The 18312-nt window shown below is 34.6% G+C and overlaps 4 protein-coding genes across 5 annotated transcripts; 3 read left to right on the plus strand and 1 right to left on the minus strand.

The window, feature by feature from the left end:
- Positions 1–4632: 4632 nt before the first annotated feature.
- Positions 4633–7297, plus strand: LOC100797515 (B-Box-type zinc finger protein). Of its 2 annotated transcripts, XM_041009455.1 has the most exons (4): positions 4633–5135; positions 5632–5931; positions 6683–6966; positions 7040–7191. In XM_041009455.1, exons 1-3 carry the CDS (start codon positions 4953–4955, stop codon positions 6920–6922), a joined length of 723 nt encoding a protein of 240 aa, XP_040865389.1. In that variant the 5' UTR covers positions 4633–4952; the 3' UTR covers positions 6923–6966; positions 7040–7191. The 2 variants fall into 2 exon arrangements, with proteins under 2 accessions (XP_040865389.1, NP_001240034.1); NM_001253105.2 differs by having other exon boundaries at positions 4663–5135; positions 6683–7297.
- A 30-nt stretch (positions 7298–7327) lies between these two features.
- On the plus strand, positions 7328–9617 carry LOC100808677 (receptor-like protein 35). Its single transcript, XM_014767808.3, is given in 3 exon segments — positions 7328–8355; positions 8357–9140; positions 9143–9617. Coding segments are annotated over 3 exon segments (1191 nt in total). The 5' UTR covers positions 7328–8289; the 3' UTR covers positions 9484–9617.
- Positions 9618–10370: 753 nt separating this feature from the next.
- On the plus strand, positions 10371–12850 carry LOC100793633 (uncharacterized). The gene is made up of 6 exons (XM_003546841.5): positions 10371–10612; positions 10696–10961; positions 11042–11265; positions 11552–11662; positions 12027–12071; positions 12506–12850. The coding sequence occupies exons 1-6, from the start codon at positions 10507–10509 to the stop codon at positions 12663–12665; spliced, it is 912 nt and encodes a 303-aa protein (XP_003546889.1). The 5' UTR covers positions 10371–10506; the 3' UTR covers positions 12666–12850.
- Positions 12851–13382: 532 nt separating this feature from the next.
- On the minus strand, positions 13383–17203 carry LOC100803713 (probable fructokinase-4). The gene is made up of 4 exons (XM_003546857.4): positions 16685–17203; positions 14681–15013; positions 13941–14057; positions 13383–13754 (listed from the first exon to the last, which is right to left on the minus strand). Exons 1-4 carry the CDS (start codon positions 17096–17098, stop codon positions 13626–13628), a joined length of 993 nt encoding a protein of 330 aa, XP_003546905.1. The 5' UTR covers positions 17099–17203; the 3' UTR covers positions 13383–13625.
- Between the last annotated feature and the right edge of the window lie 1109 nt (positions 17204–18312).

The raw sequence follows: 18312 nt of genomic DNA on the forward strand, positions 1-18312 counted from the left end.
AATTTTTGTGGCTATCTCAATTAGAACTAGTTCAACTTTTTAAGCTGGATATTATGAATATTTTCCTTGACAATTATTCAATGAGGTTAAATGCTTCTAAATGGGAAATAAAAAAAATGTTGACGACTAAAATGGACATTCATCGAACTTTACTGCACAGAATCTAAATCGGTCTTCTGGCACGGACTTGGTCAGTTGAGCATAGCATATCATCTGATCTTTTATTTCTTACAAAGGCCATGTGATTGCGGACAATTTTTCGGGTGTGTTGAAGAATAAATTTCGTGTATCACTTGGTCAGTTTACCCGTCAATTAATTGAGCCGTGATATACTGCTATTAATTAGAACAAAATTTAATGTATATAAGTTGTTCCGGAAAAACCGAACTGGATTAAGTGTTTTTTTTTTGTCACCATTGGTGTGAGTATCCACTTTTTACGATAATTTTTATTGGGAATCTAACCATTCACTTTTAATGAAATCTCTTCAATTCATACTTTTTTCATCTATAAGATTCAAACAAAGATCTTGTTTAAAGTGACTAAACTCAAGATTACCCAAACCAATTATTTGTTGGTACTAAGTGTGTTTGGTTTCATAAGAAGTGATATTTCATAATTTTTGTTTCACTGATTTAAAATTTATATGAGAGATAGTGAGATCAACAAACAGTTATAAAGAATGTGTACTTAACGAATGTGTTAGAAAGTACTCCAAAGTTGTTACTTGCTGGCATTTCTTTGATTCTCAGTAATGTCCTTCCATTATGTAACTTAGGTCCATGTGTGAATGCCCATTGCCCCACGTTTTTATTTAAAACCAGATGGAACATGGAAGTATGGCACCGCTATTTTCAACATCACTTGAAGGCTGAAGCAAAGGCTTCCACGTTCACCCAAATCCCTTCCAAAAGCCAAAATCACAACACCGCCAAGAATGGTGGCTAATTTTGTAATGGAACGAAATAACTAGAAGTCTAGAACTAGTCTATTCAATTCAATAGTTTTTCTGAAAATCTCATGAACCTGTGTATTTTTATTTTAAATTTTTAATGTGACTGCATTATTAGAAAATCAAATTCATGATCCCTAATTAAATTAGAGCAACACTCATTAACTAATTTAGGTATTTAATAGTAGTAATATTAAAAAAATTAGAATACTCTTGCGGCCAAGTGATTTTAACAATAAAAAAAATTAATAGATTTAGTTAATACAAATTAAATAGGTAATTAATTATGTGATGGGCGGTAACCCACAAATATATCCAATGATCTCAATGAACTCATTCATAATTAAGACATGATCACAAAATTTTCCCAATTTAGTATTTATCTCATTTGGGATTCCTTATTATTTGCATTAATTGTCTAACTTACCCCGATAAAAGTGAGATTAAATAAGAATATTAGATTATGGAAAATTCTAAGCAGTAACATAATATTAGTTAAGAAATTAAAAGAAAAAAATATTGTTATTGAGATACATAAAATCATGTTATTCATAATTTTTCTATATTCTCTTATAATTTTTGCATTATTTTTTTTAATTTTAATTCCTTGACTAATGTCTCAAGGTTACTTATATATAAGCAATATTGCTAGATTACTAGTGTGGTTCTTTTATGTATTAGGAACACACTTGTATAATCTTCTTAATCAATGACAAGGTTATTTAATCTGATGTTCACTTGTTAAAAAAAGAGTATTAGAAAAGCACTCTTTCAAACATACTATCTATATTAGTTAATATTTATTGAAAAATATAAAATTATAGGAGATAATTATTAAATGTGATGTAAAATCTATCAAATTTTATTTTTTTAATAAATTTTAACTAATAATAAAAAAAAGTGTTAAAAGATGTGTTCTTAATATCTAAAAAAACATTTTAATTTGAATAGATAGCCTAAAAAAAGTTGGGATTCCTTATTTTGAAGATTTTAGTTTCGTTGACCTCAGCTCTATACAGTGGTGGGGTAAAGGAAAATCAAATTCTCTCTTTTTCTTACTTGCAACACTTTTTTGGGTATCGGAATGTGTTTGTAAGTATATTCTCAATCTGTGGAGTATACACATAACCTTCAAGGAGAACCAAGATTTAGGCTCTCAACCCTTTATATCGGGTTATAACAATGATGATGTAAAAAATTTCATATGGTCATTCAATACCATTCAATATTTATTGACTTTTAAAATAATTTAAATAATAATTTATAATTAGATAACATTAAATTCTTATTTTAAACTTAATAGTTATTTTCTGAGTATATTTTGTGTTTTTAAAAATGCAATATTTTTTCTTATCTGAAAAACAAAAAAAATATATGATAAAGGGAAAAACTACGGAATTTTCACATGTACCATTGCTTTTTGCGATTCCCGATACCTAATCTTCATAATAAAAGACTTGTATGCATATTTCTAAATATTAGCTGCTAGTTTTAAACAATTCCAGCTTATTCATTCATTCATTTATCATAAGCTACGAAAGGAATTTCGAGAAACTAATTGCTTTTGTTGCTGATTAGAGCCAACTAATTGTAATTGGCAGCGCATGTGTTACGCTTGGATATCTTTGTCACGCTCCCTTTATATTCCATAATATACATGATGAATAAAATTCCAATCTTGGAAATATAATCAGAACAGAAAAATACTACTCCATGCATGCAACTTTTGACTCACGTTCGTGAATGGAAAACCGCACTGCAAGTTTGTGCATTCATTGCCTTTCAACGGTAGTTAAAATTACCTAAGAAAAAACACCTCTCGGGAATAATTAACGTGCCAATTTCAAGAAGAATTAATTTATAGTACGCATCAAACTTTGAGGTTTTGCTAATTAATCTTGGGTGCAACCAAGCTACCAACCCGGTTACATTAATTTCCTCTACGGTTTAACCACTAAGCTAAGGTTACCTAAGAAATCAAAACCAATATGTGACTATATAAATCCTTTTGTAGTGGCCAGTGTTTCTTCACGGCCACCACATGTGGTTCTCATCATTTCTTAGTCCTTTTCTAATGCGCCACTCCAAAGTACGTCCCAATGCACCTTCTGATGATCAATCATCCCAACTAACACACAATCCGCAACTTGATCATGGAGGGTGGTCTAGGCGTGGTCGTGAATTTTGTGAGGCAAGAAGAGCGTTTTTGAACAGTTACCATTTGAGTTTGGAAAGAAAAAACAATGTTAGCTTCAAGGAAAAGTTGAAGAAGTCAGTGAAAGAGGTTAATGAAGCAGCAATGGGAGTTGTTTTGGGCATGCGTCGTGGGGTGTCCAAGAGAAGGGTTGGCATCAAGGTTTTTAGGGTCAAAATGTCTTCACACTCGATGGTTCTTGTTACCTTAAGATGTTTTATCCCATGGTTGAACAAAAGTAAGGTTATATAAAGATTAAAAATAATATATACAGTTCTTTAGGTGTTGTTTAGTATATTGTTCTTTGATGAAAATTGGAGTTTTGTCGATTACCAAGATGAAACTCTAATTTAAATTAGAAAATGACACCAATAACACCTATGAAATTGTATCTAAATTTTATCCATTATATAATAATCACATATATATCTTGTATGTGAACGTATTGCTATATATTAGGACAAAGAATTATCAACATGTAACTAGAATAAGTTCTGTGGATCATGCGTTTTCCTAATTGTTGAACTTCTGCTTACTAGATTTGTGACATTAATATGTACTTAAAAAAATCTGTCCAAACTTGTTTAATAAGTTTTCCATAGACCATAATTAATTGCATTAGGAAAAGTCAAAGAGCATGAGTTAATCAACAATCTTTCTATTTAATCCATAAAACCATGAAAAAATGCATCATGCTTTTATTTAAGCACAAAATACAGAAGTTAATGTTAAACTTAATGACTTCAACACTTCGTTTAACAGAAAAGAAAAGTCACATGGAAAAAGATAGAGAAAGGAATGCACTTTTTTCAACAACAAAAAAAAAAAATGAAACTCTCCTTTAGTACACATGAAAATAAGAGAGGAAACAAAGAAAAAAATTTGAGTCCTACACTTAGGCTATCTCCAATTTGGGGAAAAGCTACAAATAAAATAAGAGTAAAATGATTTACAAAGCTAAATATATTTGAATGATTTCATATCATTTTTAATCATGTTTTATATAGTGCGTGTATGATTTAAATTGTTTTACACAAAAAAAAATTATCATTTTTATGGCAGAACTTAAGTATCTCTAAAATAGAAAACAAACATGCATTATTGTGTTAATTTGAATTATTAAGATAAACTTGTAGCAAGAGTTCAGAAAAGTATTTAGTCTTACTGAAAATATAAATTAAATTATTACAAGAAACTTTTTTTTTAAGATAAATAATTGCCAAACACATATTTTAATATAAATTGATAGTAATTGAGATTAATCCAAATTCACAATTATTCAAAACAATTAGTTGTATCCGATTTTAAAACATACATATAAGGCAGCTGTCATATAGTGATAGAAGAATATCTAGAAAATATAGTGGCCACTCAAACATGGTTTGTACTTGTTGATGCTTCCACAGCCACACACATGTTTGACAAGTTAACCCCACAAATCCGTGTTGTTTTTATTGTTCTTACAGAAACTGATATGTAATATCCAAATCCTTATCTTCGCAACCCCACCAGCTCTCAATCCTCATCCAATCACTTCCTTTTCTGTCTTCAACAGTATCTTCCCACATTAAATACCAACTGTGTAGTATAGTACTACTTCAATGTTAACTATGTTCTTCTTTTTTTGTTCTCATCTCCACACCATGTCCTAATCTTTCTGCACCATCGTTCTCCATTTTTGGCTTTACAAAACCACTGTGTCTGATTAAGGGTTCTTTAATATTTCCAATATTTCTTGTAGTGAAAAAGTTGTTAGCTAAAAGAAGACCAAGTTTTTGGTGTTGTAGAAGGAAGAGAAGAATTAACATGAAAATTCAGTGTGACGTGTGTGAGAGAGCTCCAGCAACAGTGATTTGTTGCGCGGATGAGGCTGCTTTGTGTGCCAAATGTGACGTTGAAGTTCATGCTGCAAACAAGCTTGCAAGCAAGCACCAAAGACTTCTTCTTCAATGTCTATCAAGCAAGCTTCCCACATGTGACATTTGCCAAGTAATTATGCACCTCAATTATATTTGTGTATCTTCTAATTTTATGATAAAAATCATCTGAGTTAATTCATGTGCTACTTTTATGTTGAGCTTGTTAGTTGTTACCATAACTTTGTGTGTGACTGCCAATAACCCTTTTGTTTGCCAATTGAATCTATTTAAGCATCAAGTGTAGAATTCTTTTTTGTTTCTTAAAGACATTAATAGTTAAATGGACTTTCTGCTGGTGCATGGTGAGAATGCTGCTTGCTGTTTTCTACATCCTTGTGAAATGTATTACGTAGACACTTGTAGACTGAATTATACCCTTGACACTGGGATCTTGAGCTAGTTTAACTGATGAGATCTGGATTAGGATATTTCTTGTATAGTGTATGAGTTAATACCTTCCCTGAAATGGGGGAAAAAATTGTCTGATGAAACTGATGGATATTGTAATAAGTTACATATAATTATTGCTCATTTTGTTCTTTCCTATCTCCTTCATATACCAACAGGACAAGCCAGCATTCATATTTTGTGTTGAAGACAGAGCACTCTTCTGTCAGGATTGTGATGAACCAATTCATTCAGCCGGAAGCCTTTCCGCGAACCACCAGCGCTTCCTTGCTACTGGTATCCGAGTGGCCTCGAGTTCTAATTGCACCAAAGACAATGAAAAAAGTCACTCGGAGCCTCCTAATAGGAGTGCACAACAAGTTTCTGCGAAAATTCCTCCTCAGCAAGTGCCTAGCTTCACATCCTCTTGGGCTGTTGATGACTTATTGGAACTAACAGGCTTTGAATCACCTGAGAAAGTAAGACAGCTTTATTTCATAATAATGATTAGAGTTACATAATACATATACGTGATGAACTAACAAAACTAAGTAATTAGAGTGTTATAGCTGAAAGACGTTAATAGTATTACATGTTTCATGTGTTGTCTATATACATCTTTGAACTTCCATATAGAACAATAGCATGGTTGTAGCCACTAATCATGGTAACATGTGAACATTATAATTGGGTTTGATGTGGCTGGAAAATGTGAAAAATTTGATTTATCCAAAAGACCTCAGCCTCAAGAAAATTGGTTAGGTAAGTTATTGTTTTCTGGATGATATCCATCAATCCAATTAGTTTTTCATTGATTCTTTGTTGATCAAGAGATTGATAAGGACAGAAATTACATTGAATAACTTTTCTTGAACTGATTCTGTATAAATGATTGTCTTGTGCTTTGTTACTTATGTTGACACACTGCCTATATACATAATCAAGCATTCAATTTCATATGAAAGAACCATCAAGGTAGTAGAGGCTAGTTATGTTTACAGAATAGTTAGGCAGCAATAGGTGAATAAATAACTATGTATTAAACCCCGCGACTTGATTTCAGTTTTATTTGATTTTTGATAATTTGAAATATATATGTGCACATTATTCTGTTGAGGGGCTAATGATACGGAAATTTTGATCCTGGCCTTTATGAATAGTTAACTAGTTACTTAATTATGATGTGCCTCTTGCCTTGTAATATTTGTAACTCTTTATTTCTGTGTTCAGAAGGAATCTCTGCAGTTTGGAGAGCTGGAATGGCTTACAGATGTGGGTATTTTCGGCGAACAATTTGCTCAGGAAGCCTTGGCTGCAGCTGAAGTACCTCAGCTTCCCGAAACTCATAACAGTAGCAGTGTTGCTTCATACAAAACCTCCAAATCCTACATGTCCCACAAAAAGCCTAGGATTGAAGTCCTAAATGATGATGATGATGATGAGTATTTTACTGTGCCCGATCTCGGCTAAGTACGTGGCTTGCCATATGGGATGGTGCATGCATGATTGGAAAAGATTAATTATGGGAAAATAATTGTTTTTTTTAAGCTCTATTAGTAAATTGTCAAAAAAGAATATTATTTTCCCAAAAAAACTATTCCATTCAGACATGTTGATATGTTGTATATTCAATTATTATGAGAACGATAATTTTCACAAGTTGTGTGGAGTTGATTAAGTATTGTACTTAAGGTGTTTTTTTGCTGGATAGCATAGAATCCATGCCTTTGGGGAATAAATTTTCCTTGTCCTTATGCTTCATACACTAGGGGGGATTCTCCCACGGTCACATCTTCCCCAATCCCCCTCGAATTTGAGACGGTTAATTCCATTTTGTTTGTATGCATCATGTCTGGAAGAGCGTTTATCCCCATTTGACCAGCGTGCCATTCTTTTCACAATTCAGTTCTTTGGAACAACCTGAACTCCTACAATACTTGACAAGTCGTCTTATTTTAAATTTGACTTAAATATTTTTTTTTGAGGCAAAATTTAACTTAATCTTAGACCTATATCAGTAGGAACACATAAAAAAAGACCTATATCAGTAGGAACCACATAAAATGATGGTAGAATGTATATTTAAGCGTCCCTTTCCATCAGAAAAAAAAATGTATATTTAAGCAAACAATGTTTTTGAATTTACTCTAATGGGGATTTCTGATCGAGCCCTAGCATCAAATGATTAAAAATAAGGGAACAACTGAAAATTATATATGATTGATGATAAAATGATATTTATCTCTCATAGCAATGCAATCAGATAATCTCAACATAGTACTATAAACAAAATCTTCATGCCCCATTAGCATTTTCCACATCATTAAGCGTATGTGCGTTATTGATATATCAAGGTGCATTGGTTGACAAACTTTTCAATACTATTACTTCTCTCGTTATATTATTTCATATGAAATGAAAAGAGGAAACCAAACTGGATATATCCTCATTACTATTTTTTGCAACTCAAATTGAAGAATTTAATCATATAGTTATGAGTGAAATAACTTCTCACTCTAGAGTGTAATTTGGCAAAAAACAACTTTTGTAAAAAGATATTGTTAAAAAAAGAATCAAAGTGGAGCAAGATTACAAGAGTTGTGTCCAAAGTTCAGTAGGTACAGCTGCATTATGTTTATGCTTTTGTATCTAGGTAGGCGAAGTTCTTGGCGTGGTCTGAGGCTTTAGTTATTGAGAAAAATCATTTTTTCTATTGGGATGACCAACTTCTTTGCTCTCCATCAGGTCACCTATCCCACGAGGGTCTTATAAAAAAAGCATTTGGAAATTCATATCCACAAACAACAACTGAAAATAACCCAATTTTCTCTCATAAGATGGATAAAAGAATTCCTACTAAAATCCTCTTTCCTCTCTATCCCATCTTAACCATAATTCTGTCTCATGCCATCACAAACCAACTCCTCAACCCTCCAAGACGACACTCTTGCCCTTCTTGAAATAAAACGTGCCATTGATCCCAACTCAGTCACCCCATCTTCCTATCTCAATAGCTGGGACTTCACAGTGGATCCATGTGAAATCACAGGCTCACAATTCCTAGGAATATTGTGCAACTTGCCCCTTGATAACTCCTCTAGTAGAGTAACTGAAGTTGATCTCGATGGCATTGGTCGTGAAGGTTTCTTAACACCAGCCATAGGGAACCTCACAGAGCTAACAGTACTCAACCTCAACAACAACAAATTTCGGGGTCCAATCCCAGAAACCATTGCCAAACTAAGAAAACTAACAAGACTTACCATGTCACTAAACTTTTTCACTGGGGCCATTCCCCAAGGAATCACTCAACTCAAAAATCTTCAATATATAGATGTGTCAGGTAACAGGCTCTCAGGCCTAATCCCCACTAGCATCACTGGATTGAGAAGCTTAACATATTTGAGTTTATCAAACAATGGATTTGCTGGCAGAATTCCAAACCTCACAGGGTTGTGGCAACTTAACACACTAGACCTCAGTGTTAACCAGTTCTATGGGGATCTTCCAAACCTTCCAGTGAGTTTGAGAAACATGTATTTTCACCATAATATCCCTAAGGGACTACTCATACACCTCAAATGGTTAGTTGTGAGTGATAACAGACTCTCAGGTGCCATCAGTGGTGATGTTCTTTCCTTAAGAAATGTTGTTCATCTAAATGTTTCTTTCAACCGCTTCACAGTATTGGAGGTCATCGATTATTCTTTGTTCATCTAAATGTTGTTCATTTGAGGGGTCGTTTGCCTGTGAATTTGGTAACTTTTGTGAACTTGACTACTATCAATTTAGCTAACAATCAATTCTCTGGTCCCATTCCATTGGAATATGGAACGAAAGTGCAGACATCATGGAGAAGATTGTACTTGGATTACAACTTTCTTTTGGGAAACCTTCCATCGGAAATTAGTCATTGAACAAATGTTAGAGGTAACCTTGCAAATAATTGTCTCAAGTGCCCAGCAAATGTTATTCTCTGCCACGGGGGACAAAGACCATCTACAGAATGTGTTGGCCAGCACAACGTATGACATTGGTCGAATAATCACTGCTTCTATGCTTTTTGGTTACACCTTACTCCTTAGGAAATGATGTCTAGAACACAAGCAACAATAACAAAGTCGAGTGTTAATAGGCTCAGCTGAGCATCGTAATTATATGCAAATAGGAAAATAAATTTTGTGAGCAAAATGTATATATATTCATTTTAATTTTGACCTGATTTCAAAATTGTTATTTGTTGAACCAAATATAGTTTTTTTCGATACCAAGATAAATTATTTTGCAATTACTCATTGAGAGTGAAATGGAAAAATGGCATGCCAGAAGATTACTATTGGCCTAATCCAAGAACTAATCTAAGTTTGAAATATCCAAATCCAATCCAATATATGACACATTTAGCCAAGAAGACTTTCTTTCGGCCAAGAGTGAAGACTAATCACCAACCTAATTAATATATGGGCTTGGGGTTCGATCCAAAAAGATCCTCCAATCCCTTTCTCTCTCTAAGAAAACTCAACGTACATTTTTATACAAAAATACTACCTCTATGTCTCTATGTAAAATTCATTCAACCAATTCACAAGAATTAATTAAGATAGATAATTAAATTAGATGATAACATTAAATTTATTAATAAATCATATTATATTTTTTACTCGTAAAATTATTAAAATTCATCGTCTCACTCTTTTCATCTAATTAAACAATTCGTCTCTATTTTTATTGGCCTGGACACGTCAACTCTAGTGAGTCATTTTCTTCTGTCTTTACAAGATAGGGGAAAATAATCTTAGTGGAGAATATATTGTATTAATTAACTACAAAATAATTAATATAAAAAAAAAGTAATAAGCAAATCCTTGATTTTGTTAAGAAATCAAATTGAATTAATATGGGACATTATGGGCCTGATCTGGCTGGGCGGGCCCAAACATGAAACAGTGTTGCAGTAACGGACAGAAGCAGAAGCAGCAGAGGGTGCTATGCTGCTGCACTGAACCCAACCGATAGACACAGAAGAAGTGAAAGCGGAGAGGAGAAAGAAGGATATGGAAGCAGCGTCAGAGTTAGACCAAGGTATGAAGGTGTTGGATTCGTGTTTAGCGAATATCAATTGGCGCCTCAAACCTTCTTCCAAGCGTCGCTTACAATTAGGTTACTTCTCTCTCTCTCTCTCTCTCTCTCAATTTCTTCTTATCCTTCTTCTATCATTCATTCATTTCTTGGTGTGTCCTCAGATGTTCTCGCTCTCATTACAAGAATGAGAGCGGTTGTAATGGTAGACTACGGTGGAATCATGCCTCAGCTCCAGCACCACCTCTCTTCCCTCCTCCAACTCGCACTAAGGGATTCCCCCTCTATTTTCGAGCACATACGAGTTATGGTTATACAAGACATGATTTACTTAATACACATAACCGAAATTGCGCACTTTGTCAGATCAAGCTTCAACTCTCAACAACATCCGTTGCTCTTTGTTGACCTTGAACATCAACCCCCTAAGGTCTTTTTCCCAACACTTTCTCCCTTATTATGTCTCTTCTATTTTCTACATCATCTTCATGTGTTTTGTGTTGTGCTCAGATGATAACACAAATTGAGGAAAGCCAATTAGCAATGCAGCTAGTATCCATTCAGAGGTTGTTTTTGACAGTATTCTCACCCGAGGAACCTAAATCTGCGGATGATCCTAAAGCCAACGCCAACGCCAACGCCGCGTGCCAGAGCTCTTCCTCTCCTTCTGCTCACTGCATTGATCTCAGTAACTGCATGGACAACACTGACATCACTGTGCCAACCTTGAATGGGTAATCCTAATCCCCTTTCAACCAATGAGTTAGTAGAATTAGTTTGTTACAGCTTATACTTTTTTTCTGCTGGAGATTCTTTCAAGTACTGAATGAATGTCAATTAAAACTAGTAAGTTAATACTGTCACACGTTCTGGACAACTGCACATTAGTATGTCATGCTGATACACTCAGTCACTCATTAAAACTAGTTTCTACATAGCTATTTTTTTTTTTCTTATTTCTTATTAAGTATGTAAGTTGTGATGGGACTATCTCAGTTTACTATGTTTTGTTTGCTTCAGATGGCTTCTAGGCTACCCGGTGGTGTATCTCTTTGGCAAGGACCATATTTCTGATGCCATTTATCATCTTTCGACCAAATATCTTCATATTTTTCAAGTGTTTGTCTGCAGGTTTGTTTTCCTAGCCATTTATTTGTCCATGCTCTACATTATGAAACTTCCATTATATGTTGATGTAGAAATTATTTTAAATTCTCCAGAACATAGCGTGTTGAAATTTATGTTCGCAAGAGTAGGAAAAAGAATAAATAAGACCAAGAAAGGAGGGAAAAAGAGATAACAAAATTAATGTGATATCCACTCTTTTCGATGGTTTATGCCTGCTATTCAAAGTTCAAACTATTTGGGATTTGGAATGATATCATTAACTTGCCAACTGGTATATTGGATTAACTAAAGGTGGCAATCTTTCATTTGTTTTTCTTGTTAAAAAATTTCTCACATTTTGAGTACATTGAAATTTGGGTTCTTGCAGGAACAGTACTCTCAAGAAAGGGACTCAAGCTGAAGAGCTGTTAAGGTAAATACTGCATTTTTGGATTTGTGAATATCGTAGTCACTTAGACAGTTATAACCTTTGGCAATTGAACTAGAGGTGTTGCTTAATTGACAAATTGAACTCCATATGGGTGGACTTTAGTTGTAGTGTATGGATATGAAATCCACTGAAAGCATATTGTGACTTGGGCCAAGCTAAATCTTTGGTAATTGTGTAAGACAATGCGATTGCTCTAAATCTACTTTAAATTTTTCACTCAGTTATGCATTTGGTAATGTTAAATTAAATCACCACTCAACTCCACGTTTAGTTTTGATCATCATCTTCTTCGTGGTCGTTATATTGTATACTGTTAGTGTGAAAAATTACACAGATAATGGATGAAATTTAAAGTCATATGAATGTTATGCAGTCAATCAGCAGATTACTGACATTTTAAACACACTTTTGAACAGTTTTTCAGTGCCTTACGATCTAAGCATGAGAGGGAGTAATGAACAATGGGCAGAGGCTTTTCTGGCTCACATGCAGGCAAAGTGGGAAAGGTGTGCAAGTGCTTGGAAGTCGTTAAAGATGGAGGTTAGTGAATGTCATCCTCAAGCTATCGTGTTATAAATCTCCCCTCTTCTAGGTTCTACCTGTCAGAATAGAGCTGAATCCCACCAAGTACAGGGCGTACTTTAAAGAATAGAATGTATGTAAATTAATTCAAATATATTCCTTAGTTGGAGAATAGATCATACTACATTGCAGCTTGCTTGCCACATGGATTATATAATAAAGTTGGGTAGTTACATGGAGTTTCGAACCAAAATGAACTTATGTTTGGCATTTCGTTCAAGAAGACGCACTAATTTATAGTATATTGCCAAAGTCTACTCTGTAAGAAATAAATTGATCTCCTCACGCACACGGAGTGATTTTATTTAACACGACTTTATAACTTGGTGTTGATTGGTGTAGACAACATCCACGAAATAGAAATGGGGTTTATGTAGCTTTAGGTATTTAACACGACTTTATTAGTGGTGAATAACGACCCATGGATCATTCTTTGTCGCGCAACTGTTGTTTTTGAACCGAGTAAAGACAAATTCAATCGGTTGGGCTTTCACTACTTAATTTTCTTCTTTTAATAGTGTGTTTGAAAGGAAAAATGGAAATAATATTACAGAGAAAATTTGTATTTTTTTATAGTGAAAATCACACATTTTACATTATACTTTAATTCAAATTTTTCACTTTTATATCAATTTTCATCTTTTAAACCAAAATAGGTCGGAAAAAACAGTTTGCATGCAAGCTTAAACTGAACAATTAGACAGAAGACAATTTAAGTTGCAACTATGGGCCGAGCTTATAATTCAAATTTTCATTCAATCGTCAATCTCAAAATTTGAAAGAAAGCGTTATTTTGGTAAAACCTGAAAACAGTGCATAGGAGAAAAAAAAACAAAAAATACCAAAGAAAATCAAGAGGCATTCCCTCCTAAATTGATAGCAAGCAAATCCAACGGAAAATTGAAACATTAGAGGAAGAAAACGAAATCATGCTAGCATTTTTGTCAAAAGATTCTATGCGCCTTTGATCAGTTTCAGTGCATCCTCCTCTTTGGGAAGGGCGGGAATTGCTCCCTTTTGGGTAGTTGTAATTGCTCCACATGCATTTGCATACTTGAGTACTTCTCTTAACCTTGGTTCATCCTATAAGCAGGAAGATAAAATAATAAATCAATCATCAATTGAAAAGGATCCTTACAATTATCAATTGTAATTTTATCGAGACAATTAAATAAGATTAGGAAAAAATCACAGTTAAATTTGTATATTTCCATTTGGGTAGCTAATGTGAATGTCAATTAATTAAGGGTATGGTAGCTAAGCACTCACTTCAAGAATGGACTGATCATCGACAATCTTGGACAATAGAGCACCAACAAAGGAATCACCGGCACCAGTTGTATCAACTGTATTAACATGAAAAGCATCTACTGATCCTTTGAAATTCTGTTCATGCAAAAAGGGAGAAAAAAACTCGTTAGTATTTCAAAACATAGACATTCAAGAGAGGGCACAATTATTGAAAATTGAGACCCGGTAATACACAATATTACAAAATAGTTTTTCTTTAAAAAAAACGCAGAAAGGACAATTTTATTTCGTACGCCACAGCATACAGCTGACTATATAGCTAATGGCATTATGCAGCGGTTAACAGATGATAATCCCAAACTGTTCTGCTCTGCTCTTCATTCCCCTCTCCGTTGCAATTCAAAGTTTTAATCTTTACAAGGGTGAGCTGGAAATTCCAGAGCTACCCAACGTAACATGTGAGAATAAAGCGCAGAGCGGTTTAATTTAATTTGATTTGATAAAAAAAGGGGGGGGAGGGAAAGAATGGTGAGAAGCATAAAAACACGTGGAGGCCCAGCGCCTAGAAGCAACTTGTTTACAAGCCTATCCATTGCAAGCATACATTACAGAAAGACCACGACACATCAATAACATCATAGCTAACAAAACAAACATCTAGGGATCTACCATACTGTGACAGCACTAAAGCAACTAACATTCAACAAAATAGTCAAATTACAAAGGAATAGGTGATTCAAGTGAAGGGTTTATTTTACCTCGGTGTAGTATCTGGAACCATGTTCTCCAAGAGTGACAAGGAGCAACTTCAAATTGGGGTGCCACAATGACAAAGCAGATTCATCATCAATCTTGTCACTTCCGGTGAGGAACTCAAGCTCCACATCACTGACCTTGATCAAATCAGCCTTCTCCCAAATGCTGAGTATTTGCTTACGAGCTTCCTCAGGCGAAGGCCACAATGGTAGCCGAAGGTTGGGGTCATAGGAGAGCAGGCACCCAGCTTCCTTGGCAACTTCCATTGCCTTCAAGTGTGCTGATCTGCATGGCTCCACGATCAAACTTATTGATCCGTAATGGAAAACTTTTGCCTGAAGAAAGTCAACTTTCACTTAGCCACCTACCTTATAAGCTCATCCTGCTAGATGGTACTAGTAAATTACTTTAACAATGGTCAATAATAATGTCCATTAAATACATAATTCATTTAATTTTACCAGCATGAAATAGGCCGCTAAATCATACACTATTTTTTAATTATTTATCATAGACGTACTTGATAGTTGTCAGGCTGTAAATTATGGACCCACAGGTACAGACTCAAAGCCCTTCACTGACAAGCTAAGGATATACAATTATACCGACGCCGCGTGGTTTCATCAAATTATTTCCTTCACTTTTGTATCCTTGTACATTATTCTGACATTCTCTTTATCTAATATAAATATAAATATACTACTTATGCAAAAGACTGACATCTTCTTTAATCTAATAAAAATATTACTATGTATATTCTTGTCAGGGGAGTTGATATGGATGTAAAAGAAAAACTCAAATTTTTTAGTCTTCTTATTTTTTTAATTTATCCAATTTGATTCTTCTAGATGTCGAAATATATGTCAAAAAGTAATGTAACTCTTTTTTCATTAATAACTTGGACCAAAAGAAAATAGACATGTTGTCATTGTAAGGCTAATGAGATAAAACAATAGTGTAAATTGCATATATTTTGACAATTAAAGAACTATATTACACATTTTAACATAGATGGATCAAGTTAAAGAAATTAAAAAATCGAGATAAAAAAAATAATTTAGAGTTTAATAAGTATGTACTCCGTAACTTTCAACCAATAAAAAGTAATTAATATGAAATTTTAGTTACAGTAAAAGTTACTAGTAACAGATTTGTTTTAGTAAGACGGAGGGAATAACACCTTTATCGGTTCCGCCGATCATTGCTTACATCTCGGGATTCAAACAAAGTAACAAACCACCAAATTCAATGCAGCTAAAAAATAAACAAATTTTAAACTTTTTCTTAATATTTGGAAACAAATCCGTAAAGTAAAAAAAAAAAAAAAACATAATAGTATTAATTAGTTAAAGAAAACAACTTGAAAAAGAAAAGAGAAAAAAGGCTAGAATCGCGTGGGAGTGTTGGTCAAAACCAACACAGCATGATATAGCACGGTGACTAAACAAACAAAAAAAAAACGAATCAACTACAGTCAAATACATAACAACACCAAGCGCATAATTCATCGTCCTAGCGCGTGGACAAACACGAACGGCAAAGAAAATCTTATCAATTTTTTAATCCACGACTTTCCTTGTGTTCTATGTTTGTTTTGTTGGATTCGAAGGAAACAGATCCATCCGACTCCAATTACTATAGATACAGTAGCAATTGCATCAAGAGGCACGTGAAGCACGTGCTTACCAACCCTACACACTCACCCAAGCGACCTTCATTAAAAAAAAAAAAATCATCGAATTTCACGAACTTTAACGTAACGCAAGGGCCGTGAAATGTGAATCCTAGATCTGTAGCGGGGCCCACTGTACTGCACCTGACGTGGCAATATCTATCACACTACACGCACGTGTTCCCTCACGCGCGTGATCTCACGGGCTCTCCCCACAGGTCACACATCTCAGTCTCATACATGGAATCACGAAACAAAGACTTCGTTTTCCGGGAAAAGGTTAAATATTTTCCGAGAAAGTAGAGAGAGCGAGAGAGAGGGAAAAGATGCATACAGATCTGATGAGTTCAAGGTTGAGTTCTTCGGGCTTGAGGAGCATGTCGGCGCTGGGGTTCCGGTAGAACATGAACTCACGCTCCCCGTCGGCGCGTAGGGTCACGAAGGCCAGCGCGGTGCGTGCACCCTGGTCGAAGGTGATGCCGTCGGCGCGGACACCGTTCTCCTTGAGGATTCCGGCGAGCATGTGGCCGAACTCGTCGTCCCCGAGTTTGCCGACGAAGGCGGCTTTGCCGCCGAGTCGCGACACGGCGATGGCGACGTTGGCTGGGGCGCCGCCGGGGGCCTTGAGGAAGCCAGGGGCCTCGGCCAGGGACACGCCGGAGACGGTGGGGACGAAGTCGATGAGCATCTCGCCGAAGCTAACGATGAGGCCGGTGCCAGTGGCGGGGACGCCATTGTTCAACGCCATGGGGGAGAGAGTGTGTGTTTGGATTTTGGAACACTTGTTTGCGAGAAAGGAGAGAAGAGAGAGAATAAAAGAAGCGTTTGGTGGAGATTATATAGAAAGGGTTCTGTTCTGTGTTAAGGGTTTTTTTTTTAAAAAAATATTAGTATAAAGGATTAATTAACTAATTAAATTAATGCAGTTTGATGGGCAATATGTTGAATTTTTGGTGATAAATCATTGGTTTCGGTTGGGGCGTGAATGTTGAATTTTATTTTTTTATGTTCAACGGTGTAAAATAAAGGTCTCATGACTATTAATCCTACTCTTAAAAAATAGATATAAAATTAATTTAATGATATTTTTACCTCCTTTTAAGTATATGTCCATCTTCAAATCAATCCAACTTATAACTGTTATTGTTTAAATTAATTTTTACTTTTTTAATTTATTTTTTAAATTTAATTTAATATTTTAATTTGTTTTAATTTGAGTTTCTAATTTTTTAAATTGATTCAATATAGTTCTTTAATCTAAATTATAAAAAAATCATATTTTGCGAAGATTTTGAACAACCACAAAATACATATTTTTTCAAAAAATAAATTAATTTTAAAAATTAAAGGATTAAATTAAATAAAAAAGATTAGAAAACCAAATTAAATTAATTAAAAAAAATCAAATTAAATTAAAAAATTAAAAGATCAAATTAAATTTAAATATAAATTAGAGGACTTAAAAAGACTAATTTAATCTTTTTTATTGTTGTCAATGTTAGTTCTCCGGTGCATCTTAGGCATATATGGCTTGGGATGAGTTGAAGGCAATTACTGATGGCATGATGGCTCCTTGGGCTATGGCAGGATACTTCAATTTTGTTTTGTTTAATCAATCTTCAACTGGTTTGTTTGTTGATTGCACTAATTACTGCAGCTTGTTGGTTATGGGGTTTTGTGGCCATTCTTTCAGCTGGAATAGGGGTAATACTCATGAGAGTTTTGGCCAATGCTAGCTGGCAGGAAGTCTTTATTTCAATCAGAATTACACTCTCAAAGCTCTGGGCTTAATGGGTGTCACCCTCTTACGTCATCCAAGCTATTGCCCTTCCTGGTTCCATTTGTAAGGAGATTGAGCAGCTTTGTAGAAATTTCATTTGCCGTCGTGCTAGTCACCATTAGAACTTAGAAGATTCCTTTGATTTCCTGGGAAACCATCTGCACTCCCAAGTAGACATGAGA

This window comes from Glycine max, chromosome 15, assembly GCF_000004515.6.
Source record: "Glycine max cultivar Williams 82 chromosome 15, Glycine_max_v4.0, whole genome shotgun sequence".
NCBI lineage: Eukaryota > Viridiplantae > Streptophyta > Magnoliopsida > Fabales > Fabaceae > Glycine > Glycine max.

Bases quoted from the DNA above. Each gene is read 5' to 3' on its own strand.
- LOC100797515 (XM_041009455.1), top strand. From the start codon at position 4,953: ATGAAAATTCAGTGTGACGTGTGTGAGAGAGCTCCAGCAACAGTGATT. The intron at 5,136-5,631 runs GTAATTATGCAC...ATATACCAACAG, and splicing joins CCACATGTGACATTTGCCAA to GACAAGCCAGCATTCATATT. The intron at 5,932-6,682 runs GTAAGACAGCTT...TTCTGTGTTCAG, and splicing joins GCTTTGAATCACCTGAGAAA to AAGGAATCTCTGCAGTTTGG.
- LOC100793633 (XM_003546841.5), top strand. From the start codon at position 10,507: ATGGAAGCAGCGTCAGAGTTAGACCAAGGTATGAAGGTGTTGGATTCG. The intron at 10,962-11,041 runs GTCTTTTTCCCA...TGTTGTGCTCAG, and splicing joins TTGAACATCAACCCCCTAAG to ATGATAACACAAATTGAGGA. The intron at 11,266-11,551 runs GTAATCCTAATC...TGTTTGCTTCAG, and splicing joins ACTGTGCCAACCTTGAATGG to ATGGCTTCTAGGCTACCCGG.
- LOC100803713 (XM_003546857.4), bottom strand. From the start codon at position 17,098: ATGGCGTTGAACAATGGCGTCCCCGCCACTGGCACCGGCCTCATCGTT. The intron at 15,014-16,684 runs GTATGCATCTTT...GACTTTCTTCAG, and splicing joins ACCTTGAACTCATCAGATCT to GCAAAAGTTTTCCATTACGG. The intron at 14,058-14,680 runs GTAAAATAAACC...TTGCATGAACAG, and splicing joins GTTCCAGATACTACACCGAG to AATTTCAAAGGATCAGTAGA.